Source organism: Microtus pennsylvanicus, chromosome 15 (genome assembly GCF_037038515.1).
Source record: "Microtus pennsylvanicus isolate mMicPen1 chromosome 15, mMicPen1.hap1, whole genome shotgun sequence".
NCBI lineage: Eukaryota > Metazoa > Chordata > Mammalia > Rodentia > Cricetidae > Microtus > Microtus pennsylvanicus.
Genome location: NC_134593.1, coordinates 17389727 through 17417276, shown reverse-complemented (window position 1 = coordinate 17417276; position 27550 = coordinate 17389727). Strand labels below are relative to the sequence as shown.

Here is a 27550-nt window from a genome sequence, read left to right as displayed (position 1 = left end):
AGTCTTTCATACTACTGTGGGCCATCTCGAGTCAAATGGACTGTCCTAAATATTCAAGAGTCATCCTTAGTCTTTGAGAATCTACATTTTCTCCTAATCCCACAGTCCTGACCAGAGTGGCTGAGCTCACGTCCTCAGCCCTATAGTCTTCTGGGATCTTTGCCTGGACAGGAAATCAGATGTCAAGGAGGAGGCCTGGTCATGCCCCCGCAGGGCCTTGGCACAGTGGATATTTACCGTTGCAATAGACTGTGGCCTCCACCTCCACACTGGGAAGCTCCAGCCGGCAAGTTAGGACAGCCCTTGTTCTCTCGGGCATGGTTTTTGCAGGGTCAGGGCAGAATTTCTGGTCATCTCTGGTCCAGGGTGAGTGGAAGGTACTGAGCAGTGGGTGTGTGCTGTCGGCAGTGAGGGGCTTCCTGGACTGCCCCTTCACAGGCCATTTAAGATCCGCTGCCTGAGCCTCGAGAAAGGAAGGGGCGTTCATGCACCCACCTTCCCTGCTATGCCATTCTTGTCCTCAGATGGGTTTTATGTCAACTTTCCTTTTGTAGGAAGGAAGCCAGAGTTGCCGTGTGTGGAGATGGCTTTAGGGAGACTGGCGTGGGGGCACCGAGGCGCTCTCCATGTCCCCACCGTACAGTGTAGGCTGCCATCAACACTGCAGAGCATCATACTTATTTTGGCTTCACTTTAAAAAACTTTCCCTTCGTCTTCCTTCCTGATGTGTTGTGGGATCAGGGTGTCTGGCCTCTCAGTGCTCGGTTGTATAGGTCAGGTTGCCTAGAAGGAGGCCACAGACTCTGGGATGGTCCCAGGTTCCTGGTCAGCTGCAGGGTGCCTCTTCCTGGAATTGGATAAAGGCCTGCTTTCTTATATAAAGTGTCTGCTGCCAGTGTATCACGCTTCCTCCTGTGTGGTAGGTAAGGGCTGAACCACCGTGCTCCACCCCCGACCCTCTTATTTCCACGGTGTCTTGCCATGTAGTCCAAGTCATTCTGAAGCTCGAGACCCTCCTGCCTCAGCTTCTTGGGAGAATGAAAGGCCAGCTCCCTGTCCTTTTTCTCTGGTGATACCCTCTGGTTAGACATCAAGTCAGTCCTATCGGTTTACAGCCTTGGTTGAGGGAACCCTGGGGTGATGCGCACACCTGCTTCTAGGCAATCTGGTGTCGGGGGAGGAGGGCTGGGTACGGAGCATGTTTAGATGCGGGTTTCCAGCTCACTTCTCAGGAAGCTTGAGAGGAGCGGCCCCTGTGGCCTGTGGGTGATGACAGTCCTGCAGTGTCTGAGATCATGGCCCCATTCCCCAGGAGACATCCGTGGGTATTACCAGGGATTACCCTGCCTTGGTTAGACCCATGAGAAGAATACCATCCCGGGCAGACTTTTGGACATCAGCTTCCTCTGTTGTGGGACATTTTGCCCTTTCCTCTGTCCACCGTATGGTCCAAAGCACTATCGCTGCTCATCTTTGACTCCAAAGAGGGATTGATTTCATTGTCAGAGGCCAAGTGCTAGCGTAGAGTGAGACCAACCTACCCGGAGCCTCCTGGAGGGAGAGGAGAGCGACCAGGTTCCATCTCAGGAGCCTGAAGGGTCCAATGCCAGATATATCACTTTTTTTTCTTGAGACTAGGTCTCACTATATAGCCTTGGCTGGCCTGGAACTCTCCGTGTAGACCAGGCTGGCCTCGACATCACAGAAGCCCAGCTACGTCTGCCTCATGACTGCTAGGTGCTAGGATTAAAGGCATGCACCACTATGCTTCCTCAGCTGCACAGCCTTTAACTGGCTGGGGCAGGGATTATGCCAGAATAATCCCTGGAGGTGGGGAGATCAGAATAACGTTTTTAATTTGTTTACTTTCAATTGTGGTAGCCATACCATAAAATTGGCCACTTTATCTAAGGGGGTGGCTCAGAGGCATTAAATACATGAATACTTTTGTCTTTTACTGACTATCCATCTTGAAAACCTTCCATTTCTGAAGGAGGCTTACCCCCTTAAATATGGACCAGATTGTCACAGTACGGACTTGTTAGGCACTGCTAGGCTGTGTTTTTTTGGGGGGATGTTTGTTCATTTTTATGGGGAATAGCCAAGGAACCAAGTATGAACCGAGAAAACCAGAGCTGAGGACCACACCAGCATCTCCACTGGGTCCCTCCCATTGGTGGGGTCTTCCTGTCTCTAGCACCCTGAAGTGTGAGGCTACCAAGGTGCTGGGTTTTCTACGATTCTCAGTCATTAGCTCGCCAGAGTGGGTGAGGTGCACAAGGAGGGACCAGGAAAGAACCAAGCTTTGGGAGGTTCTGTCTAAGGAGTATTTGAGACAGGGGTTACTATGTAGCCCAGGCTGGTTGAAGCTAGTGTCTACCTGTCCTCTGCCTCCCAGGCTTTGGGGTTGCACACATGAATCATCACACCTGAGTCTAGGATGGGAAAGTGGTTCCGGACAGTGGGGATAGGGAAAGCTATGTCAATTACTAGTATAGAAACCTTGTCCTGGGGAGGCTGGAAGGCTTGGGGTTCTCTGGGAGTTCTCCACAATTGTATATGGGATGTCAAGGTGCACCTTATGTATTCTTTTCAAAAACAAACCCCTACAGTTCTGTGCACATTTACCTCACACCCCCCCCCCCCCCGCCCGGTGTGCACGTGCCCCTATGCGTGTGTTCCTTTCTCAAGTCTTCTCTTTGGATGTGGAAGCCAGGGACCTCTTCAAAGTTGTCCCCACCCCACCTGCCACCTAATATAGGTGAGCTGGGGTGGGCCAGAGCAATACCCATTGTCAGCCATGGCCTTGATTCTCTTACTCTTCTCTCCCTCTCCTAAGGTCAATCCACCATATTATGTCCCGCTGGTTGAGCTAGTCCCCCACCCAGAGACGGCTCCAGCCACAATGGACAGAACCTATGCCTTGATGAGGAAGATTGGGCAGTCCCCTGTGCGAGTCCTGAAGGAGGTCGACGGCTTCGTCCTGAACCGCCTGCAGTACGCGATCATAGGCGAGGCCTGGAGACTGGTGGAGGTTTGTGCCCTGGGTCCCTCCTTCCTTTCCGGTTCCTCCTGGCCTCCATCCCATCTTTCTCCTCCTTCCCTGTGTCCCCTCTTCTGTTCTTCCCTCCCACCCTTTCTCCCTCTCCTTGTCTTCTTCCCCTCCTTCCTCTCTAGCCTCCATGGTTGAGTTGGGAAGGAGTCACTTTCCAAGTCTGTCAGAGTTAGAGGACACTCGTGGCTCCTTGCTCTCTTCTGGAGACCCAGGGCCTTCTATTTGATAGCAGACACAATTGCAAACCTCTCCTGCCCTTTGTACAAAACTACCTGTGTGTGTGACATGTTGTGTTTTCCCACAGACCAGTTTTTACCTCTTGGTGTCAAAATGTTTCAGGATGAGAAAGTATTCTTTTTGTACAAAGTAAATTTGTAGTCCCTTAAAGAACCTAGCTTATTTCAAGAACTGAGGGAAACCATGATAAATACTAAACTTGTTAGTAATAGGCTTGTCTGCTTCATGGGCCAGACACATAGCAGCCGCATCCATGCAGGTCATAGTGAAGTGTATAAAGGACTGCCTGGCTCTCAGGCGAGGGGGACAGGGCTTGGCTGGACCGTCCCTACTGGGTGGAGCGCCACAGCTCCTTGCAGAGCGCACAGGACGGGAACCAGGAAGCCAGCTGTGCCTCATCTTTTGTGGGTGTTGTATTTCCTTCCAGCATTTCCTCCAGGCTTCAACAGGTGTGCATGCCATATGTGACTCCCCTGTCAGAGTCACCTTGTGACCCCACTGCCCGTGCACGAGGTGCGCACTGTGCCGTGACTCAGCGTTGAAATCTGCCTCCCACTCCACACCTGCAGTGTACGTGCTGGGCTCTCACACTCCTTGAGAATGTTTCAGAAATCAATCAGTGTCAGGATATTTGAAAGGAATCCTGCACTTAAAATACCTTCTTCGAGGTCTGTTTAAGATAGAACAGCAGTCTAATAGACTCGAGAGATTTTGTACTGGAGTACGGCGTGGTGAGAAGTGGTGCTCTAGCAATTTGGGCTTTCTATCTGTTAGGGTTTTAGGGTTTTTGTTCGTTTGTTTGTCTTGGTTTTTGGCTTTTCAGTACAGGGTTTCTCAGTGTGGCCCGGGTATCTAGGAACTAGCTGTTTAGATCAGATTGATCTCGAACTCAGAGATCCGCCTGCCTCTGCCTCCCGAGTGCTAGGATTAAAGGTGTGTGCCACCACTGCCTGGTAAATTTTTAATTTTGTTTTTAAATTCAGAGTAATTCTTTACTCTGAATTAAGTCTTGCTCAGTTTACTCTGAAAGTTGTTAACCAACTCAGAAAGAACGTAAAGACCTGTGTAGGACTTTAGGCAGAAGACATGCACAGAAATCATCTGTGTTTGACCACACAGTGGAACTGATTGCAGGCTGGAAGATCTGAGCAGCATTGGTGCATCTCCTTGTATTGCTGGAGGAAAGCACACTGGAGGGATGCTAAGTTCACTGCCCTGCAAGCTCCTTCTGTCTAGACACGGAAGGTTAAGGAAGTGTGGTTAGAACCCAAAGTCTTGCCGTTCCTGTGGTTCTAGAGAAAATCTGTGCTTCAGTCAAGGGTCTGAAGACTGTTAGGGCCAAGCTACAGTGTCTCCAGTCTGTGGGGCTCTGGGCTCTACCAGGGGACCGGGAGGTGGAAGGCATGCAGAGAGCATAGGGTGGAGCCCAGGAGCATGCTTCCTTTTACCCTATCAGCTTAGCAGCAGCTCTTGAACTCATCTCGCTGGACCTTGAGCAGGGGGCCCTGGATACTGGCTCTCTGCTGAAGCAGTTTCTGGCATTGGCTTCTGTGTGTCCACATGGACCCCTTCCTTTCTGTAGCCTTCCAAAGTTGAGTGATAGGCTGTGGTTTATCTGGAGGTGACTGGAGAAAATCTCTACAGTAACTGCCAGCCACATGAGCCCTCTCCCACAGAAGTATGTCTGATGCTGTACCTGCTGGGTTTGGCTGAAGGATACCTGACTATTGTATACATTCTTATGGGAAGGTCTGTGCTGCCTCTGGCCCGGTTCCTCTTCAGCCACTACAATCAGCAAAGGCTGGGCAAACCTCTGCAGAACCCTGGCCTTCTGCTGCAAATCTGGCTGCTATGCTCTCAGCCTCCGGCCTGGAAGGAGTTAAATGAGGCCTCACAACTTCAGATAGAGGCTGCTGAACTTAAGTTTACATTTTGGGGTGTTTCAGCTTGTTTGGAATGTTTCAACTTGGACTGGGGTTTTCTAAGTTTGCTTCAAAACTCTAGGGTAACTTTGCTATCAAAAGCAGAATTGAGGCTAGTTGCAGGCCTTGCGAAGCTTCCCTTTTCCCAGTCCCCCTCCCTCTCTCCCTCCCTCTTTCCCTCCCTCCCTCTTTCCCTCCCTCCCTCTTTCCCTCCCTCCCTCCCTTCCTCCCTCCCTTCCTCCCATATTCCCTCTCTCACTGGCTTTTGGAGACAAGGTCATTTTAAGAAGGGCAGGCTTGTTTGAAGCCCATCATACAACCTGAGCAAGCCTTGGACTACTTAGTCCTGTTTGCCGGCAGGCCCCAAAGGCCTCAGAGCTCCCCTTTGCTCAGAAAACTTGGGCTGGAGTGTCCGACCCTTGCCTGGACTGAGAGAACAGAACGAGCTTCCATATGTGGGGTGGCTTCCCCGCCTCTCCAGTTCTCCGTGGGTGCTCCGTCTTCTTGCTCTCTGGAGTCACAAAGCAGATCTACTTGGTAGATCTGAGCAAAATTAATTGAGACTGGAGAAATCTTTTTTAGGAACCTTACATCACAAATCCAGTTTCTTTAGTGGTAGAATTTCTGTCTGTTTTCCTCTTGTTTCTGTTTGGATTGCTTATGGTTGCTCAGGAATGGGTTCATTATTTCAAGGTATTAGATTTTTTTACGGGTAAAGTTTTGGTGATATTACTTTTATCCATTTTATGGCTTCTAAGTCTACAGTTACGCCACCGGTTTTATTTCTGAAATTTATTTTTATGTCTGCTTTTTCCCATTGCGTTTGGTTAGGGGTTTGTCAATTTTATTTATTTGTAAATTTTGTTTTGAGAAGCAAAACTGTGACGCTTGACTTTCCACGGCTGTGACAAAATACCCGAGACAAGCGCCTTTAGAGAGCAAACGTTGACTGTGGCTTCCAGTCCTGGAGGGCTCAGCCCATGACTGCCTGGAGCCTGTTGCAGGACCGCATGTCCGCATGTGGAAGAGGAAGCTTGTTAATGTTCTGGTGTCCAGACTAGGAAAAAAAGAGGAGGAGGAAAGACCAGGGTCATATACTCCTTCAGAGACACATTCCCTATGACCCACTAACCCAGTAGTTCTCAACCTGTATGTTGTAACCCCTTTGGGGGGGGGGTGTCAAACAACCCTTTTACAAGGGTCACGTAAGACTATCAGAAAATATAGATATTTATATTATGATTCATAAGAGCAGCAAAATTATAGTTATGAAGTAGTAGTAAAAATAATTTTATGATTGGTGGTCACCACAACATGAGGAACTGTGTTAAAAGGTTACAACATTAGGAAGATTGAGAGCCACTGCACCAGGCTCTACCATCTCCCAGTAGTGCCAAGCTAGAGACTAGGGCTTCACTACACTGGCCTTTGTGGGACATGTAATGTCCAAACAGCAGAACCTTTTCTTTCACTTATCAGTACCTATATATTTTCCTGTTTTAAATTAAAGTCACTAACAGTGGAGGACATAATTAAATTTTTGTAGCTAAGCAACCAAGACCAATCCTAAGAGAAGCAAAGAGTGACATGGGAAGGACTCCCCTGTGGACATGTCCACAGCAGGTGCTTGTGAAAGGATCCCATGCTGCGGCAGCATTTCCAGGTAAGAAAGAGAAAGTGCAAGTAGTGAGAGGCATGTTCTTATCGTGTCTGTGCACACCTGTTTGCTACAGCCCCACACCTTCTGGAGAAGAATGGTATCCGAGGGAATGAAAGAACTGGGGTCTGTAGTATTGTCTCATAGATGGTAGTCCTGTTTTGTTCTCCCTTCCTGAGCTGGTGAATGCTGGGTGTACAGGTCTGACTGCAGTCTAGAAACACTAACATTTCCCTGCCAGGGCTCGGTCACTGGGTGATGAGATCCTTTCGGCTGGGAATGTAATTTCAAGTTCATATTCCTGAGGCATTAACACGGTGAGGGAAGTTGTGTTGTGATGAAAAGTCTTTGGCCAGACAATAGCTGAGTCTATTGCCCATCAGTTCTTTCCCCATCAGGGAAAGGTAGGTGGGGAGCCTGGAATGAATCATGAAGCCATTAGCAGGTTCTCAGCCTGTTGGCATGCTTTGGTGCTTGGTAAGCCTTGGAAGTTGCTTACCGTGGGTTTTATCCTTCTGAGCAGTATAATCCCTAGCAGGACTGCTGTTCTTGGGGCTCAACGGGAATGAGGAGAAAGCATTCTCCTCGCCCTTGAAATGTTTAAGAATAGATTGACAAGTGAGTGACAAGGCATGCTTTTTTGTTTTCCCACCAGGACCTCATAGGACACAGTGCCCAATAACCCCTCAGATGATCATGTGCCCTTTTTCTTTTTTCCTTTTTGGTTTTTCGAGACAGGGTTTCTCTGTAGCTTTGGTTCCTGTCCTGGAACTAGCTCTTGTAGACCAGGCTGGTCTCGAACTCACAGAGATCCGCCTGCCTCTGCCTCCTGAGTGCTGGGATTAAAGGTATCTGCCAGCACACCTGGCGTGTGCCCTTTTTTCTCAGGGAGAGGGAAATGAGGACATATTTGAGGGGCAATAATTTCTAGGCAGAATGAGTGACCTGGAAAATAGATAGTAGTTCATAGACCATTCCTATTGGAAGTTAAGTGGACTCAAGAGAGGGACGATAGCTGGTGACATCGTCTGTCCAGGGGTAGTGGCATCTCAGCCATCGTGCTGTGGGAGGCCGGCTTAGTTGGTGAAACCTCAGAGAGACAAAGGCAGTTGTGTTTCTTTCTGGCCAGGCTAGTCTTCAGGCAGGAAAAGGAAGGTCAGCCTGTGTACGCAATCTTCCAGCATCTGCCCACACAAGGTACAGAGCTGTGTTGTGGGAGACGGTCTGTGGCCCCTGCATCCTGAGATACTGGATTCAGTTCTTAGCCTCTTAGCCTTTCACAAGGGGTGTGGCCTGTGGCATCTGATCAAGACACCCTGGGGGTTCCAGAACTTCAGCCTTGAGCTTCATTTCAGACCCCAGTGCCAGGTGCTGGGAGGATTATTCCAGTTAGCAAGTGAGCTTCAAAGATCATGCGTCAGATTAGCTGCTGAGGCTCCTTAGAGACCTGTAGCATGGACCCAGAGCTGCTGTAGGAGTTAGGACTCAGCCTAGCCCACTGGGCACAACCTCCTGCTCACCACAGTCACACACACACCCCACACACCCTGTGCAGGAGTTCAGAGCTTGGAGAAGCTTTCCTTTCCATTTTCCCTGATCGGGTGTTTTCAGATCTGCCAGTCAAGTCTCAACATCAGGAGAAATGTGTAAGTTAGGCAGCTTGGTTCACATGCTACAGCCTGGTTAGGAACTGAGAGCCACACCCATCTGCCTCTGCTGCAGGGTCTATGAAGTGGAGATGATAATGGACCTCTCTCACTGGGACGTGGTGAAGACCAGGTGGGAGTCTCTGTGTCCGACATGTAGTTTACGGTGATAGCTTCTGAATTCATCCCTCTGTCTCAGGTGGAGCTGCTCTCCCCAGGGCTGCTCTAAGCATTTTCAACCTTCCTAACGCTTTAATGTGGTTCCTCATGTTGTGGTGACCCCCCCCCCCCATCATGAAATTATTTTTGTTGCTACTTCATAACTGTGATATTTGCTACTGTTATGAATCATAATGTAAATATCTGTGTTTTCCGATGGTCTTAGACGACCCCTGTGAAAAGGTCGTTTGACCCTTCCATCCAGTGGGTCTCAGCCCACAGGTTGAGAACCACTGCTCTAAGCTGAGGCCCTCACATCCTGTCTATATAGGTGGCATCCCTCAGGACTTCCTGGGCCTCACCTGAGAGCTTATGAGAAATGCAATCTGTAGACCTCCCAGCCCGTGACCAGCCAGGGTTTCTAGTGGGTGTCAACCCTGGAGAAGCCTTGGATGTGGCTTCCTTGAAGCCTGGGCCTGAAAGTCTCCTTAGACTATGTTTTATCCACCCAAAGAGAATCTCCGCACTTTGCAGCTGGTGGGGTAGCTTAGGGGTTTGGCAGCTCTTTGTTCCTTAATAGAATATTATGCCAATTTAGCTTGTACTTGATGGAGTTACATGACATTTCACTTCTTGATTGCTTTTCCTCTTTATTTTTCTCTGCCTCTTTTTTGTGTTTTGTTCTCTCTCTTTATCTGGAACTCAGGTCTCCCATTGATACCGACTTCTACTCAATACACGTTCTGATGATTTCAATACTGTATGAATCTGAGCCCTACTTTAAAGCATTGAATGCCTCTGCCTGTTCCAAAAGAGATGTGAAAATTGATTTTTGACACTGTGTTACCTTGGCTGTTTTGGAGCTTGCTAAGTAGACCAAGTTGGCTTTGAACTCATAGAGATCTGCCTCCTCTGCCTTGTGAGTATAGGGCTCCACTTCCCAGCTCAAAAATTATTTGTTTTTTTTAAAAGTCTTAATTTATGCTCAGTAAAGCACAGATATGGGTTTGGGATACAGCTTGTTTGGTAGAGTGTTTGCCAAGCATGCATTAGGCACTAGTTTTGATACCCAGGACAGCATAAACCATGGGACTTTGAGGTCAGTCTGGGTTTAAATAAGACCTGTCTCAAGAAACAAAAACAAGAGCGAAAACAAACAGGTTGAACAAAGCAAGGCTGGAGTTGTAGGAGGTGAGAGTTGTTCCTCCGATCACAAGCTCCCTGGCCAGATCCCATCTCACTTGGGCTTGCTTCCTGGGCACATTGCTCAGGAACACCAGCCACACTCCACCCCTCCATTTCCTGAGCAGAGATGCAAATTGTGATCAGGTTTTCTGTCAGGAAGAGAGAGCTTACGGGAGTAGAAGCAGGAACCTGGAGGATGAAGAGCCCGGGAATTACCTCCTGCTCCAGGGAGGGTTGTAGACCAAGCCTGGGACTGTACCTCCTGCTTCGGGAAGGGCTGTAGAGCGAGCCTGGGACTGTACCTCCAGCTCCGGGAAGGGCTGTAGACTGAGCCCCGGAATGTACCTCCATCTCTGGGGAGGGTTGGAGACCACACTTTGTTCAGATACCCTGCTTGCAGCAAGAGGAATTGGGGGTACCTAGCTGCCAGCGGCATGCAGAAGTGAGAGCTTCTAGCTCTGCCGGATGCAGGACTGAGGGCACTCAGCTGTGCAGAAAGTCAAGTGGTCAGTGTGTCTGCTGCAGCCACCAAGTTGCCAGAGGGAGTCAGAGTTTTCTTAGGCTTAGCTCTTTTCACTCTTTCACCCCTGTGAAGTTGGCTGATGACTTTCCTGACGCGTGGCTTTGTCGGGCAGAGTCCTACAAAGCTGCTCAGTCCAGTGACAGTGCCAAGGCAGCACATCTATCGGGCTGCTGTGTTATTATAGCGGATGCATGGCTGTTTACCAGGACAGCTCCGTGTGGGTGCTGGTCTACGTGGAGGCACTGAGAGCAGGCTACACTTCTGAGCAGGAGGGCTTTTGGGGGAGCTCAGAACTATACCAGAACCCCACTTCCAAGTTAGCACAGTGCACACTGTATGGTTCAGCAGCAACCAGGGGATGCTCCCGGAAGCAGAGCAGCTGATATGTAGCCTGGCTGTCTGAAAATCTCAGTGAAAACTAGCAAACTGAGTATTAGAAATAGCACACAAAGAGCATCATCTACACGATCCAATGGGGTTTGTCCCAGGAATGCAAGAGTGGTTCAACACCTGGCAATCCGTGAAGTGTGATGTATCATCACAGCGGACAAAGAGCAAAGCCCGTGTGATCCTCTGGGTAGATGCCAAAAAGCATTTGCTAAAATTTAGCATCCTTCTGTGGTGAAAACAAACTAACCAACACCATGTGTTAGGTATAGGAATTAGTGTACCTTGGCCAGATTGGTGGCATGCGCCTTTAATCCTGACACTTAGAAGGCAGAGGCAAGTAGATCTCTGTGAGTTTGAGACTAGCCTGGTCTATATAGTGAGTTTAAGGCTATCCAGGGCTACATAGTAAGTCCCTGTCTCCAAGAAAAGAAAGATAAAGTGTAGTGAGCTGGACAGGATCGCCATTACAAGATGGCGCCGACATCCTGTCTTGTTGGAAATAAACAACTCCATATTTGGCTATGCCTTTGAGAGCTGTGTGTGTCCCCCCCCCCCCCCCCCCCCCGCTTCCTGCATGCGCGGTGGATGAGGATCCTTGAGCCTATCCCAATGCGGTCTGGTGGCAGCTGTTGGTGGCAGCCAATCACAGGGCGACCCATGTGCCAATTCCCTATTTAAGCAGCTGCCTAAGTGCCCTTCGCCCCTTCGCTTCATGCTCTCTCTCCCCTTCGCTTCCTGCCCTTCGCTTCCTGCCCCTCGTTTCCTGCCCCTCTCGTTTCCTGCTCCCTATCAATCAAGGGTACTCCAGTAAAGCGTGATCTGAGTGGAATCCTGGTGTGGTGGTCGTTCTTTCTCGCCGGTCGAGAGGTTCGCCACAATAAAGTATACCTCAACACAACAAAGGCCATGTGTACCAAACCCACAGCAAGCATCATAACTCGGAGCTCATATATCAATAAGCCAAAAACCTTTCCTCTAAGATGAAGGAAAAGCAGAAGCTGCCCACATCCCTGCTTCTCTTGATATCATGATAGGGACCCTTGCCAGATAAACTAGGAAAAAGAAGAAATAAGAAGCATCTATGTTGGAAAGAGATTAAATCACCTCTGCCGATGATGTGATCTTGTATACAGAAAACACTAAGGACTTCCCCAAACCTCTGTTAGAACAGGTAAAGTTGCAGTTCACAGGTGGAATATTGGAGCTGAAAGTTCAGTAAGGTTATAGGATATAAAAGCATTTCACACACTGACAGCAAACTATCTTAATTAGGGTTTCATCCATCTAGTCCCTAATATGAATGCTGTGATATTTGTTGATGTTTAATGGCTTCGGTGTTTCTTTTGGTTGACTTTTAAATATTGGGATGTTTCTCCCTTTGCAGGTTGCTTTGAAATAGCTTCTGCTTCTGTCCTGACCTCGACTCTGACTCCTCTGCTCCTGTGCCTTTGTCCTTGGGGTCTTTTCATGGGTATGGGCTATCCAGGCCAGGAAATGGAATTTTCATCATTTGCTGTGTGTGATCAAAATGTCCCTGAGGATGAGATGTGCTTCTCCTGCTACCTGTCCCCAGCAGGCTCACCAGTGAGGGCACCTGCTGCTTCTCCCCCTGCCCTGTGGGACTTGGGGGAAGGACTCAAGCTCTTTAGTGTCTTTCGGGTGGCTCTTGACAAATGTGTGTTTTCTAGGCATGATTCAGTGTCCTGTTGCATGTGTGGGCTTCAGTAGGCCTTTCCACAGTTAGTAAAATCTGCCCATGTCATCATGCAGGAATGTCTGTGTCTTGCTTCCAAGAACTCTTGTAGGTGTTGGCAAGATGCCATGCTGCTCCCAAACCCGTGAGTAACTATGGGTCATGAGGCAGCTCTCAGCCGTCTTTTATTTTCTCCTTAGTAAGATTTACTCTTGCCTCACATCTCCCTGGAAGGTGGCATGGGTAGGGTGGGAGGGTTTAGGGCAGGTCTTTTTTGCTCTTACTCCTGGAACCAGAGTTGCAGCTTGCTGTGAACCACCTGATGTGAATGTTGGGCGCCAAACTCAGACCTTCTGCAAGGGAAGTGTGTGCTCTGGACTGCTGAACGCTCTCTGGCATCCCTTCCTCTCTGCATCATGTTGTGGTGCAGAGAAGAGCAGTGATGTGTGGAGAAGAAAATAAAAAACCAGTATATAAGACTCAACCAATAGAGAGAACTAAGCTGTGGTCCTATCTCAGTTCTTGTGAGACCTGCTTTGTGCTAGCCCTCAGTTTACAAGAGCAGTGCTCCATCAGTAAACTACGGTGCCCAATCAGTTCTCAATTTCATCCTCCAGATCCAAATGAAACTCTCTGTTTCTGGACCATCTCTAAGGGCTCCAGGAATGAGTGTCTCCAACAGGGACAGCCCTAAGCTTGGCTCCTGCTGGAGTTAAGTCTATACCTGTTGGTGTCTTAGCCAACCTACCTGGGAACATGGTGGGAGACAGAGAAACTGCTGAAGCTCAGGGTTGTTCCATATACATAGGGACCAAAGTGACATCTTGATCTGTAACCTCCTCCGGATATATCAAAACAAATCCATTTTCCTTCCTGTCCCTCTTCGGTGCCTGAAGATGGCAGAGCCCCGAGTCTTATCGTGCGCATCACAGTCTGGAACTTACTCATGATACAACCTCTTCCTACTCTTTACCCTTTGCTTTTCTGTTGTTTCTCGATTAAGACACTGGGCTTACATCCTGACAGTTTTGGTTGACGGTTGGGCAGGGGAGGAACTCAGAGAGAACCCTATCTACACGCCTGGGAGCTAGGCTGGGTCCCTGAAGGTGACTATGGTGGCCAAGTAAAGACTGTTTGCCCAGAGATGCTTGACAACTCAGGACCACGTGTGGGGGAATCAGCAAAACAAAAATGGAAGAACAGAACTGGGAGTTTATTTTTAAAAAGTAGACAAGGGGAGGTGGCCAAGATTAAAATGAGAAAAGCAAAGGGAAAATGAGGGCAAGCAACCATATATAAGAAAAGAGAAGCGTGGATGATCAAGTAGAAGGGAGATAAGCGCGTGCAGCTGGTGACCTAAAGTGGCGACGGTCACGGAATTTAGTCATCAAATGTTGTGCACCATGACAGCCCTAACGCCAACTACTTGGTACATGTGTGTATGCAGTGAGCTCTTTGTATCTGTGGGTTTTCCTTCTGCAGATCAAAGAACTACAGGTTGAAGATATTTTTAAAAACTGAACATGTACAGAGTTTCATTCTTTGTTCTCTAAACAAGATATTATTACAAGTTTTAAATCATTTATTTATTTATTGAGTGTGTGTGAGTGAGTGCATTCATGCACAGATATGGAGGTCAGACAACATCTTGCAGGGATTGGTTCTCTCCTACTACATGAGACCCAAGGATTGAACTCAGGTTATCAGGTTTGACTGCAAGCACCTTCACCCACTTGAGTGATCATGTTGCATAGTGTTTATGCTGTGTTAGGTGTTGTAAGTCACCAAGTGGTGAGTTAAAGTCTATGGGAAGAAGTACCTAGGCTTTAGGACAATTCCATTCCATTTTATTTGTGAATTTTGGTAAGGGGAGGTGTGATATTCTATAACAAGTTTTCTGTAGATACCAAGGGAGAAGAGAGAAAGAGAGTGGGAAGAAGAAAGGGAGGGAGAGAGCGCGAGAGAGTTTCTGTGTGTCCCCACTAATAGAATTCTGTCAAGTACACCTCCAAACCTTTAATTATGCTTAAGATGTGTGGCAGAGTGACCAAACACTTCATCTGCCTCACGTTTTCTTGCTTCTCTGTTGACTGTCTGGCTCCTCCTGGTCCCCATGCATCAGTGGAAATTGTGGTAAGTCCCAGATCTTAAAGAAAGGCCAGAGCAGAAGTTTCCCACTGAAAGGGGATTCCTTACCACTGTGTCTGGGCCCTCCTCACCCCGAGGTTTCTCGGAATGCGGTACAAAAGCCAGGCTTTGACCAAACACTGATGGCAGTGTTTCCTGCTCTGTGTGAGTTTTTAAGGACTTGTCTAGCCTCCTGGGACTGTCCTTTGTACGTGTGTCTTGAGAATTTTGCCACAAAATGGAGGAAGTGCCGATAGCTATTCTGATAAGCATTAAGCTGGGTTGGCATCGGGTTCCATGTTCTGTCCAGTGTGCTGGGCTCTATCTGGGTTCCAGGAGTCGCTTGTCAGCGCTCGTTCCTACCCCCCCCCCCACGAGGACATGTGTTATACAGACCATCAGGCAAGTATTATACAGTGGGGCGGAAATGAGTTCAGGAGCAAAACCGAGGACCCGTACGTGTCTTCTTCCTCTAGATTAGCTTCTTGGTAGAAACACAGGCTGGAGGAATCCGGTTGAATAGTCCACACAGGGCAGAAAGAATTGCAGAAGTGAAGATAATAAAACATTCTTCCTTTTTCTGTCTGTGCTATGGGGGGAAGGAATGAGGAGAATAATTGTTAGATTGTTTTCCTCCAGACTACACCAGAAAGAAAGGCAAGCTGTTGGGGATTGGTAGGGCACTTGCCTGGCACCTGTGAGGCCCGGGTTCCTTCCATTTCCAACAAAAAGGAAAAAGAGGGGAAAAAAGTTAGCTAATCTGGGTAGCTCATTGAGTGTTTAAAATTCTTTTAAAGTCAACTCTAAAAGTACTACATCCAATTGTAGAAGAAAGAGTCAGATAGCATTGCGAACATACGGTGGTTTCGGTGTTTGTATCTGTCACAGTTTGGAGGCTAACGTGAATACTTCAGGCATTTTGGAATGCTGAGCTGAAACTCTAGGTTGAAGGAGGGTCTTCAGACCACACACTGCCTCTTGCTACATTCCATGGTCCGAAGAGTACAGGAATCTAAACCCCACTTCAGGCCAGTAGGCGAGCAAGAGCTGGCCAGGTAGGAAGAAGCAGCTGGGAAGTTCTGGACATCACCATGGGCTTTCTGTGGATTCTTGCTTCTCGGTGCCCTCCCTTCCTACCCCTTTGTTTTTGAGAATGAAAGGAAGCGACCCTTGTCAGCATTTTGATGAACCGAATAAATGACTTTGTTCTTCTATGAATAAACACACGGTGGGGAGGTTAGTAGTAGCAAGAGACCCAGGGTGACTCCACAGTGCCCTACCAGGTCAGCAGGGTTTGCATACATCATGGCACCCTGTCTTTGGAAGGCAGTGAGTGATGAAAACCCCTGCACACAGTGCTGGTGCCTGAGGCCATGAACATGAGGCAGTGCCCTGGGGAGCAGAACACATTGTCTAATAAAGCAGAAGATGGAACATGGTCCCAACAGTTGTTCCAGAATATTCTCTGTCGCCTTGTGTATAGGAGTTGCACCCTAGAATAAACAAGAACAGACAAACTACAGGCACATATAGAATACGTACATTTTTATTTTTGTGGCGCAGCGGATAAATCCCAGGGCTGTGCACAAGTAGAAAGGCAAGCCTCACCCCATCCCTGTGTGATATTGAGAAACAGAATCAAGTCACATGAGAACGCATTCTATGTATGCATCTGCTGATGCGAAGTGTGCAAAAGGCAAACTCTGTTGCTGAGGGGCGTAGACAGACGGCTGGTCTCAGAAGCCAGGACTTGGCATTACAGAAAGTGGGTGTCTGTCTTTAAGAAGACAGTGAGCTGCTTTATCATGGTTCTCCGCACTGTGTGGCATCTTGAGCACGTACATCTTTCTGTATTCATGTCTCACGTGCTCGATGGAAGGTGGTTCTCTGAAGTTGAGTTGCTTAGTCAGACCTGATTTATGCTTGTCGCTCTAGGATGGTGTGCTCCATCTTCATCTTGATTCTGCAACTCTGTCCTCTCCCTCAACTGACCTGGGGTCATCCAAGCACACACAGACCCAAGACTCCCTATGTCTCTTTGATTTGTTGGGGTACAGCAGCAGTGGTGGGGAGGTACTACTGCAAATCCCCTTTCCCAGCTGGTCTGAGTCTTATTACCCTTGGAGTCTGGGAAGTGGAAAGTGCCCACTGACCAGGCCAGCAAGGGACTCTTCAGCCCCTGATGCCCAAATCCCAGGGGCTTCTGGAGGACAAAGGGTTCCTCTCTGAGGACCGTGATGACATCTCTGACCCCTCCTTCAGGTTGGCAAGGCTCTTTCTTTTAGGAAAGATGTTAGACACATCTTTTCCTTTCGGAGAAAGATCCAAACCCAGACTGAGGTGACATGTCTGGTGGACTGCTTGCCTGAGCCTGTCACTGGGTACAAGGTGCACGGAGTGACTGTGTATGGATGCATCTGGATAAGATCTCTGTCCTCCAGCTGCGGGCTGACCGGGGCCTCCCAGGGCTGCTTATGGGAGAGGTGCATGGTTAGTGGCCTTACAGATATCAAGTCTTGACGGCTCTCTCTGAAAGAAACTGCTCAGCAAGAGTCCCTGAGCCGCAGGCTCTACAGGGGTACTGCCAGTCTGGCCAGCAGGAGTTTGGGGGACATGTTTCTCTTTCCTCATATCCACCCTCCGGAGAATTGAGATGCTCGGGATACAGAGGTCCTTAGCAGGGAGTGGACCTGCAGCGAGTCAGCAGAATACACCGCCACTATGGTGAATTCAGCCCCATATCTGAAGCCATGCACACCAATTGGCTGGCTTCCTAAGCACAACTTTTCTCTTGCTTGGAATTCACATCGCAGAAACTTCTAGGGCTCCACCTCAGCAAACAAACCTATCCTAAACCATGTTTCATCAAAGAATGGCCTTTCCCACAAACTCATTAAAAGCTGAACAAGGCCCGACTTGCAGGCAGGTGAAGCCTGCGAGCCACTTCCCATTCTTTGGGGTGTTTAAACGAACTTCCACCTCCTGATCAAATATCCAGACCCCCCCCCCACACACACACCTTAACTTGGGCCTACTTTATCTTCACTGTCTCCAATGCTGCAGGAGATACATGGGGCTCGTGAGGAGGAGAAGGGGTTCAGACTGATTGAAGGTCTCAGCACCTGTGCCATAAAAACTCATTTTTCAGGACCCACATACAGGAGAGGTTGGCTGTACAAAATTCCATTAAAATATTAAAGTGCATTGGCAAGTGGGTTTTTTTGGGGGTGGCGGGAAATACTGCCCTCAAAAAGTTAGGACAAGCAATGTTAACAAAATTGCCTTTCTAAAGAACTCAACTGTGTGTCACTGCCTTCTCCCCATGTAGGAAGGAATAGTATCTCCTAATGACCTGGACCTGGTCATGTCGGATGGGCTGGGCATGCGGTATGCATTCATTGGACCCTTGGAGACTATGCACCTCAATGCTGAAGGTACGCGGGACAGAGATGGGACTCTGTGGTGTGCAATGTTTCTGTGAGCTTTCTTATCTGCCGCCTGTGCTGTCTCTTTTTAAACAAGATGGTAATGGCATATTCTAGAAGGACTCTGAGCAACCCTAGGAACTCAGGGCCGAGGCACAGAGCACCGTGGACTGACATGTGAGTCTACGTGGGGTCTGGACCACAGGGAGTCCCTGATGGAATCAGAAAGGAAGAAAAGGAAGTGCTGTGCTGGGGGCCTTGCCCTGCATCTTGTTGTTTGATGGAAGAGAGGCTATGGCTTCTCTAGGGTGTTGAAATGAATTGCAGAGGCAAGACGGAGAACAAAGATGAGAGGCAGTGCCGAGTGGTGCCCAGTGATGCAGTTGTCCTCTGCCCGTGCACGAGTGCCTGTGGGCGTATACTTTTGCTGAGGGCCGGCCTTCCCGAAGATCAGGATTCACAAGCCAGGTGCTTCATGGGACGGGCCTGGCAAGGTGGGGCAGGTCAGATAACTCTGGAAGGGAATCAGTGTGACTTGGTAGTTCCAGTTAAATGATCCAACGATGATCTACTGATACCAACTTAAAATACACCAGTGCAGTGATAAACCAAAATCTAAAAAGATGCTACCTACACGTTAGCTATCTCTTGGTATTAAAATAATAGTAAATTGTAACTTTTTTTTTTTTTTTGGTTCTGGGTGAGCTCTCACTACGTAGATCTGGCTAAGCCATAGATGCACGATTCTCTTGTTGCATGCTGGGATCATAGGCACGAGCCATATCTGGCACAATAGGAAATGTTGTTTATGGTTTGATCCCCAGCAACACACACACACACAAAAGAAAAGCAAAAACCAGGCAAGCACTCATTCACTGAGCTACAAGTGACTTTTATTACCTTTTTACCGCCCTGTTGCTGTAAACACATCTAATAACCGTATGACACTTTAACAGAGTCCTATTAAGTGGTAAAAGAGACTTAGAAAGATAAAAGGAATCTGTAGATCAAGACTATATTGTCACAAGAGATATTGAGAAAAGAGTGTAGTGATGTTTTGTTTGCGCTTTAACAAATAAAGCTTGCCTGAGGATCAGAGTGCAGAACTAAACCACTAGAGGCCGGCAGTGGTGGCGCACGCCTTTAATCCCAGCACTTGGGAGACGGAGGCAGGCGGATCTCTGTGAGTTCAAGTCCACCCTGGATGATACAAGATTGAATCTGTCTAAAAGAGAAACAGAACTCACACAAAGGTGATCCCACACCTTTGATCCCAGCACTAGGGAGGTGGAGACAGGAGCGATACGGGTGGGTGGAGAGAGGAATATAAGGCAGGAGGAGACAGGAGCCCAGTGCAGACTGAGGAACAGTCTGGAGACAGGATCACCCATTTGGTCTGAGTATTGGTAGAGGTAAAAGGTCTCTCTCGTGGCTGCCTGTACTGCTTGTCTGACCCTTCAGCCTTCACCCCCTAATGTCTGACTCTGGGTTTTTGTTATTAATACCTATTAGAATTCATGCTACAAAAGAAATTTCCTGGGTCAGGCGCGGTTCGGAGAGGGTATAAATGTGTTCCCATCATTTTGTTTTGTTTGGAGACAGGGTTCCACTCTAGTTCCGGCTCTCCTAATGCTTCCTATGTCACCCAAGCTGATCTCAACCGTCAAGTAATCCTCCTGCCTCAGCTTTCTTAGTGTTTATAAGAGGGCATCACCACACCCTGCCTGTTTTTGAGTGGGTGGAGTCAAAACAAAAGACTGGAACTGGCAGGCAGACAGGTTCAGTGTGTGACTGATGTGACAGAAAAACTTTCTAGTAACCGGTGCTAGTGACCCGGGAAGGGAGGGCTCACACCCTGGGCGAATTAAGGTGGCATGGTAGACGTCGAGAGGAGATGCCTGTCGTGTGATAGGTTGGAGCTGGTGGCCTCTCAGATCTGACTTTTGTCCTGTGAGCCCATGATGTTTTAGTTAATAAACTGTACTCCCCAACCAACAGCCAAGGCAGCTTTCCCAGACCCGGCCCTGTGTACAGCAGGTGAATGTACAATTTTCTGAGTGGACCCACTGCACAGGCCCTGCAAGACCAGAGGCTTCCTTAAAGGAGGAAGGGCGTCTCTCCCGTGCTTTGTATGGGAGGATAACCATGTGTGGTTAGAAGAAAGCACCAAGGCGACGCCTTCGCACATGTGAAATACAGAGAGTTCTGAAGTACTGTCGGGATGGTCTTGGATCACTCCAGAAGCCTTTCCAGCCAACCCTTATGAGCGGGGAGCACAGCCAAGCATTGAAATGGGCATGGGCACTGTCTGATAACCGCCGCATTTCTCTTTTCTTGAGAGAACTAAGATAGTTAAGGTATTATGCGAAATGGATAGGAGGGAACTGAGAACAGCTTTGACTCTGAAACAAACAGAAACAGAAGCAGTGACACCAGACACTGGAGGCTCAGTGGGGTGGCAGACAGGAAGGAGGCCACGACAATTTTTCAAACAAAACCGATACGATAAGAAAGCTTAATTGGCTTCATATGATAATAGGGGTCGGATGCAGTTCTCAACTTCTGAGCATTCCAAAGCCCAGAGCTAGGAAGTTATGAGATCTGGCTGGGAACCAAGGGCTCTCATTCTCGGGTGTCACCTGGAGTATGTCAAGACTGGGGAGGGGAGGAGGTTTCCTGTTTTGCTGACGTGGTTTTCATAAGTCTTGAACTTACAGGAGTTTTGGCCTTAAAAGCTACCATTTTTCTAAAGCAAGTGCAGACACTTTAGGTTTATTTATAAAAACCCAACCCCAAAAAACAACAACAACAACAACAAACTGCTCTTGCAAAAAACAAAACAAAACAATTACAACAAAAAACCAAATACTTGTTTGCTTAATAAATGACCTTTTGTTTCTTTGTTTTTGCTGGTGCTGGGGCATGGAACCCAGAGCCTGGTGACATGCTAGGTTGAGCTACACATCCACCGTTAAAATGTTATCTTTATCCAGCTTGTTATGTTTAATTTATTTCTCTTCCAGGGTTTTTGTTCATTTTTACTTTTCTTAATTCTCCTCCAAAGATTCACCCAGGCCCGAGGGAGAAGTACAGAGTAAGAACACACAAGGTCATTTTTTGACTAAGCGGCAGGGGAAGTCCTAGCAGCAGGCCTGGCTTCTCTGCTGAGATTCTGGATCCTGCCCTGTCTCTGGCAGCTCTTTGGTGTCTCTGTGGAGGGACAGTATCTCAGAATGTGGAACCCCAGACACCCCTCCAGGTGAACTGGTTGTTTATTATTAAACCCGAGTTTTGAGCAGGAAGCCCGTTGGGGGTGTTATCTGTGTTGAGCCATCCTCGGTGTGTGTGGGGGGGAACTGAGCTGAAAGACAAGGGCTGGTGTTGGAGTGGGCCCTGCTTCCCTAACAGTTCTGTCCTTAGAGGACACTCAATATTGTCACTCTGTTTTGGGGCCCTTCTGACCTATTTTCATAAAGTACGGAAGACTCTCATAGTCAGGTGAATCCATGTAGGTGTGGGTTCATGAGCTGGGTCAAAACTAGACACCTTGGTCTAGGTTATAGTGATGGTTCTCCAGAAAGCTGAACACTTTCTGTTGGGGGTGTCAGCCAGGTATGGCATGGTGGATTGTGACTTGGCCCAAACATTCAACAGACAGGGGGGCTTCCTGTTGGTGGAGGTGCTAGGGTTCAGGTAAACCCTTGTTTTATCCCGAAGGGCTCACACATAGCAAACTGCGTCAGCAAGGTAAGCTAACTCTAATCTTTTGGGAATCAACTCCTTTTTGTGCTTTCGTTGTCCATACATACATCTCTTAAGAAATTAGAGAGTTGAGAGTTTCAGTCAAGAGCCCTGGCTGCTATTCCAGAGATCTGAGTTGTACTGCTAGCACCACGTGGACGCTCACAACCACGGCACAGACACACGTGCACCACATGGAGGCTCACAACCACAGCACAGACACACGTGCACCACATGGATGCTCACAACCACGGCACAGAAACACACGCATCCACATGGAAGCTCACAACCATTGCACAGACACATGTGCACCACATGGAGGCTCACAACCACGGCACAGACACACGTGCACCACGTGGATGTTCACAACCACGGCACAGACACACGTGCACCACATGGATGTTCACAACCACGGCACAGACACACGTGCACCACATGGATGTTCACAACCACAGCACAGACACACGTGCACCACATGGATGTTCACAACCACGGCACAGACACACGTGCACCACATGGATGTTCACAACCACGGCACAGAAACACACGCATCCACATGGAAGCTCACAACCATTGCACAGACACATGTGCACCACATGGATGTTCACAACCACGGCACAGACACACGTGCACCACATGGAGGCTCACAACCACGGCACAGACACACGTGCACCACATGGATGTTCACAACCACGGCACAGACACACGTGCACCACATGGAAGCTCACAACCACGGCACAGACACACGTGGACCACGTGGACGCTCACAACCACGGCACAGACACACGTGCACCCACGTGGAGGCTCACAACCACGGCACAGACACACGTGCATTCACATGGAGGCTCACAACCATGGCATAAACACACGTGCACCACATGGAAGCTCACAACCACGGCACAGACACACGTGGACCACGTGGACGCTTACAACCACGGCACAGACACACGTGCACCCACGTGGAGGCTCACAACCACGGCACAGACACACGTGCATTCACATGGAGGCTCACAACCATGGCATAAACACATGTGCAGCCAAAACACCCATATACATGAAACAGGAATAAATCTTCTTTTAAAAAATTAGATTTAGCCTTTGCAGAGTTAAGCTTTCCAAGGGCTGTGGAAGAGCCATTCCTAATTCCCTCTTCCAAACAACGCATGCACCAAGCTTGCATATAGTGCATACATACACATACATGCAGGCAAAACTCTCATATCCTTTCAATGAAAATATAAATAAATCTGAGAGAGAGAGAGAGAGAGAGAGAGAGAGAGAGAGAGAGAGAGAGAGAGAGATGCCCTTTAAATTTTCAGGAGTTTTATAAAAGGCAATAGAGAAAGTTCTAGAACGTCTCTGTAAGATTGGAATGATTTCAGGATGGTGGAAGATGAGCATTTGTTGAAGGAATGTAAAGTAACCCAGAGATAAAACATGGTCTGTGTATCAGATCCCTTCAGGCTGCTGCTTACATTGGCTGGGGAGATGGGGCTGGCTCCTGAGAAGGGACTGGCCTCCATTGGCTGGGGAGATGGGGCTGGCTCCTGAGAAGGGATTGGCCTCCATCTTCACTATAGGCTGATTAAATAAGCAGTCACAATCAGTTTTCTCACTTTCTTCTGTGATGGTTTGGGGCTTAAATGTCTCCCAAAGACTGTGTGGAATGCTTGCTGACCAGCTCATGGTGTTACTTAGAAAGGAGCATGGGACCTTTAAGAGTGGGGGGTTGGGGGGGGTAGACGGGCCAAGGGGATTGCCACCAAGCCTGAGAACCTGAATTCAACTCCCAGAACATTCATAGTAGGAGAGAACCAGTTCCCACAATACCTACATTCTCTCTCTCTCTCTCTCTCTCTCTCTCTCTCTCTCTCTCTCTCTCTCTCTCTCTCCCTCCCTCTCTCTCTCTAAGTTGGACCACTGGGGTGCCCTTGGATGGGCTATTGGGAGGTTGGGCTCTTCCCATCTGTATCCTGATCATCACGAGGTGAGCAGCTCTCTCCATCATGTGTTCCCCACCATGAGGGTGTGCTTGCCACAAGCCCAAAGCAATGGAGAAATCAATCAGCCTGGCGGAGCCGGGACATGGCAGATGTGAGGTTCATGCACGGTGTGGCTAAGGCAGGTCTGGCCCCAGCCATCCTGACGGCAGTGTGCATGAGTGATGAGCACAGTCCCGACACCGCTCTCACTGCCTTATTGACACACGAATCTTAGACACACACATCTTATCGACACACACATCTTAGAAGTTTTGTCATAACAATGGAAGCAAACTAACTGTGATCACTTAACATCTTTCAAATACATTTATTTTTAATATTTAATATTTATTTTATTATTCAAATATATTTATTTTGTGATCATTTAACATCTTTCAAATATATTCGTTTTGGTGTCTCTTGCTCCCCTCAACTCCAAATGAATACATTGTAGTTGTGTCTAGATTCTATTCCAGTGACCCCCTGCTAAGGCTTTGTGGCTCTGGAAGACTGAACACGGGCCCAAGGCTAGCTCAGTGGTAGAACTCACGTCCAGCACCACAAAGGGGAAAAGTATGGGCCAGAATCAGCACAGCCAAGACTTCTAAACACGTTGGCGTCTGGGGTCCCAGGCCTGGCTTCTGGCTGATCTTGTCTCTAACTTGTGTCTATTCTTGCAGCCCCAAGACTTAGCCTGTAGGGAAGAAGTGGGAACTGAATGCCTAGGGCAGGTGGCTATACTTCAGAAAGGTGCCCAGGCTAGACCAGGCTTGTGCTTTCCTTCGGAGCTCACCTGGGTTCCATAGCTAGTCAGCCAACCCAGCCCTGCAGCAGCTCGCACGGACTGTGTGCCCCTTCTCCTCACTCACCTCTCCACCAAAACCCTGCAGTGGAGAAACCGATCAGCCTGGCTGGGCTGGGACGGCCTGTGCACAGGGTTTCAGGCAGGCCTTGCTCCAGCCCTCCTTATGGAAGTGTGGCGGGGGATGAAAACAACCCCGATGTGTGTCTCCTCACCTCGTAAATATCTGATAAGGTATAACCTGACCTTGAGACTTAAGTGTGTGATAAGGAGGGAGTGACTTGAGTTTTGACATCTGGGGTTCATGAAGAATGAATTGAAGCCATTCATGATGGTTTACACCTGTAGTGTGCCAGCACTTGGGAGGCTGAGGCAAGAGGATTACCATGAGTTTAAGGCTATTGTGGGCTGTGGGCCGCAGAATGAAACTCTGTCTCTAAAAGGAAGGTGGGGGAAGGAGAGCAGCCTGAAGATGTCCTTATTTAGCATTCATCCACAGGAAGCAGGAGTGGAGGCTCATGCCTGTAGTCCCAGAACTTGAATGTGGACATGGGACCATATATTCCAAGTCATCTATGTAGCCTGGGCTGCATGAGCTCTTGTATCAGAAAGAAAGAAAAGGGGTGGAAGGCAAAAGAAAAAGGGAAAAGGGGGGAGAAAAATGCACTGAAGCCCGGGACACACCCTTAGCAGTCCATGGTTGAAAGGGTGCTTTCTGCATGTCAGAGTGTGAGCACCACTGACCGAGGACCCCCGAGATGGAGGACCCCCGAGATGGAGGACCCCATGAGTTGCACTGACTGAGGATCCCCGAGATGGAGGACCCCATGAGTTGCACTGACTGTAGGATCCCCGAGATGGAGGACCTCTGAGATGCACTAACTGAGGACCCCCGAGATGGAGGACCCCATGAGTTGCACTGACTGAGGATCCCCGAGATGGAGGAGCCCTGAGATGCACTAACTGAGGACCCCTGAGATGGAGGACCCCTGAGTTGCACTGCCCAAGGACCCCTGACTGGCACTGACCGAGGACCCCCTAGATGGAGGACCCCATGAGTTGCACTGACTGAGGACCCCTGAGATGGAGGACCCCTGAATAGCACTGACTGAGGACCCCTGAGATGGAGGACCCCATGAGTTGCACTGACTGAGGATCCCCGAGATGGAGGAGCCCTGAGATGCACTAACTGAGGACCCCTGAGATGGAGGACCCCTGAGTTGCACTGCCCAAGGACCCCTGACTGGCACTGACTGAGGATCCCCGAGATGGAGGACCCCTGACTGGCACTGACTGAGGACCCCTGAGATGGAGGACCCCTGACTGGCACTGACTGAGGATCCCCGAGATGCATTGGTGTGGGACGCGTGGCAGGCCTGAGGGGCCCAGTGCTCTTCAGGAGTTTCTAGAAAGCTAGGATAGACTCATGAGGACTGCTTGCCCAGGCTAGAAGGTTGCTCATCTCCTGCCTCTTCTCTGTAGATTCCCTTTTCCTGGGCAGAACCTTCTGCACAGGTCTCAGTTTGGAGCGGCAGAATGTTGATGCTGGCATGTGGGTTCCTGTTTTCAGGTATTGTCAGCTACTGCGACAGATACAGTGATGGAATGAAGCGGGTCCTCAAGACTTTCGGGCCTGTTCCGGAATTCTCAGGGGCCACAGCGGAGAAAGTTAACCAGGTGTGTGGATTTTCCAGGGGAAGCTGGGAATGCAAGCTGGTGCATACTGCCCACCTCCCTCCCGTGCCATCTGTGGGCGGGGCTTTGTCAGTAGCTGCAGTCTTGACCCTTGGTTCTTCCTGACTGTCTATAGTTGCATCCTAGTCCCCAGGATTTCCTAAGGTAGGCAGCTCATTTTGACTTGTCTTGGGGATCTCTGAAGGTCTGGAGCTTGTGTTAACTAACTGTGGGATTTGTGCTTCTGTGTCTGGAAGCAGTGTCCATACAGCTGGCATAAATATGAGAGACAATTACACTTCTGGCAGACTATTTCCTCTGCATGTGTTCTCTGTTTTTCTCCTCCTTCCTTCTCCCAGGACATGTGCATGAAGGTTCCTGATGATCCCGAACATTTAGCTGCCAGAAGGCAGTGGAGGGACGACTGTCTCAAGAGTCTTGCCAAACTGAAACAGAAGGCGCAGCCCCAGTAGGTTTCTTGTAATGTCTCCATCACTCCTCCCCGGGAAGCTCTGTCCAGTGAGATGAGATGCTCTTGATCCAATCCCTGTGGGACATTGAAAAGCCCACGACGTTGGCCTGAAGACCAGGTTTGCTCCCCTGTGTCTGACTGTAAGCAGCTGTAGACACCAAGTGTCTTCTGGTCACTCCCACCTGACCCTGTGCTGCCTGGCTCTGAGGTGTGGATTTCCTGCCAGCTGGGTAAGCAGGCCGAAGATCTTCACCTCTTTTCAGTGTGATTACACGTGCATTTGCAGGCGATGATTACAGTTTTCTGTCATCTTAATCTACTTCAAAAGAATTTTTGTAATCGTTTTCTAATCCTTCTCTGAGTGTCCTGTGACCCTGCATTATAAAGCAATCACGTTCAGCTTGAATAAATAATATTCTGAATAAAAGTCTTGACTCCATGACGACAGTCAATTTCTACACACACACACACACACACACACACACACACACGCACACCAAACAAAGAAACACATACATAAATGTGTAAATGGTCCTCCTTTTTGGGCCAGTACTTTCCCAAGCTAGTGCCCTGTGGTCCTCTGGTCAGATGTGCTTAAGGAGCATTGTGGGCTGCCCAGCGATGTCTGCGGTAATGAGACGGTGGTAGAGTTCAGCCAAAAAGACACCAGCTCTAACAGTTGTTTCTAGAACCTCCTTCAACATGAAGTCTGTTGCTGGCACAAGCTTCCAGAACACTCTAAGAACACCAGTGCATGCATTTCTCCATGTGACTGATTGCTGGATACCATTACAGGACTCCCCAACAGGTCTGGCAAGGCACTGGCCTTGCCATTTTGGGTGGTGAGTGTTTCAGGGTCA

At 48.8% G+C, this 27550-nt stretch overlaps 1 protein-coding gene across 1 annotated transcript in view; it reads left to right on the top strand.

Moving 5' to 3' along the window:
• The window catches only part of Cryl1 (crystallin lambda 1), a 97442-nt gene extending 70325 nt beyond the window's left edge, over window positions 1–27117 (top strand). The window contains exons 5-8 of the mRNA XM_075949741.1: window positions 2840–3034; window positions 17923–18028; window positions 26115–26221; window positions 26578–27117. Coding sequence (XP_075805856.1) covers window positions 2840–3034; window positions 17923–18028; window positions 26115–26221; window positions 26578–26691 — 522 coding nt within the window. The 3' untranslated portion in view covers window positions 26692–27117. The remainder of the gene's footprint in view (window positions 1–2839; window positions 3035–17922; window positions 18029–26114; window positions 26222–26577) is intronic.
• Window positions 27118–27550: the final 433 nt, after the last annotated feature.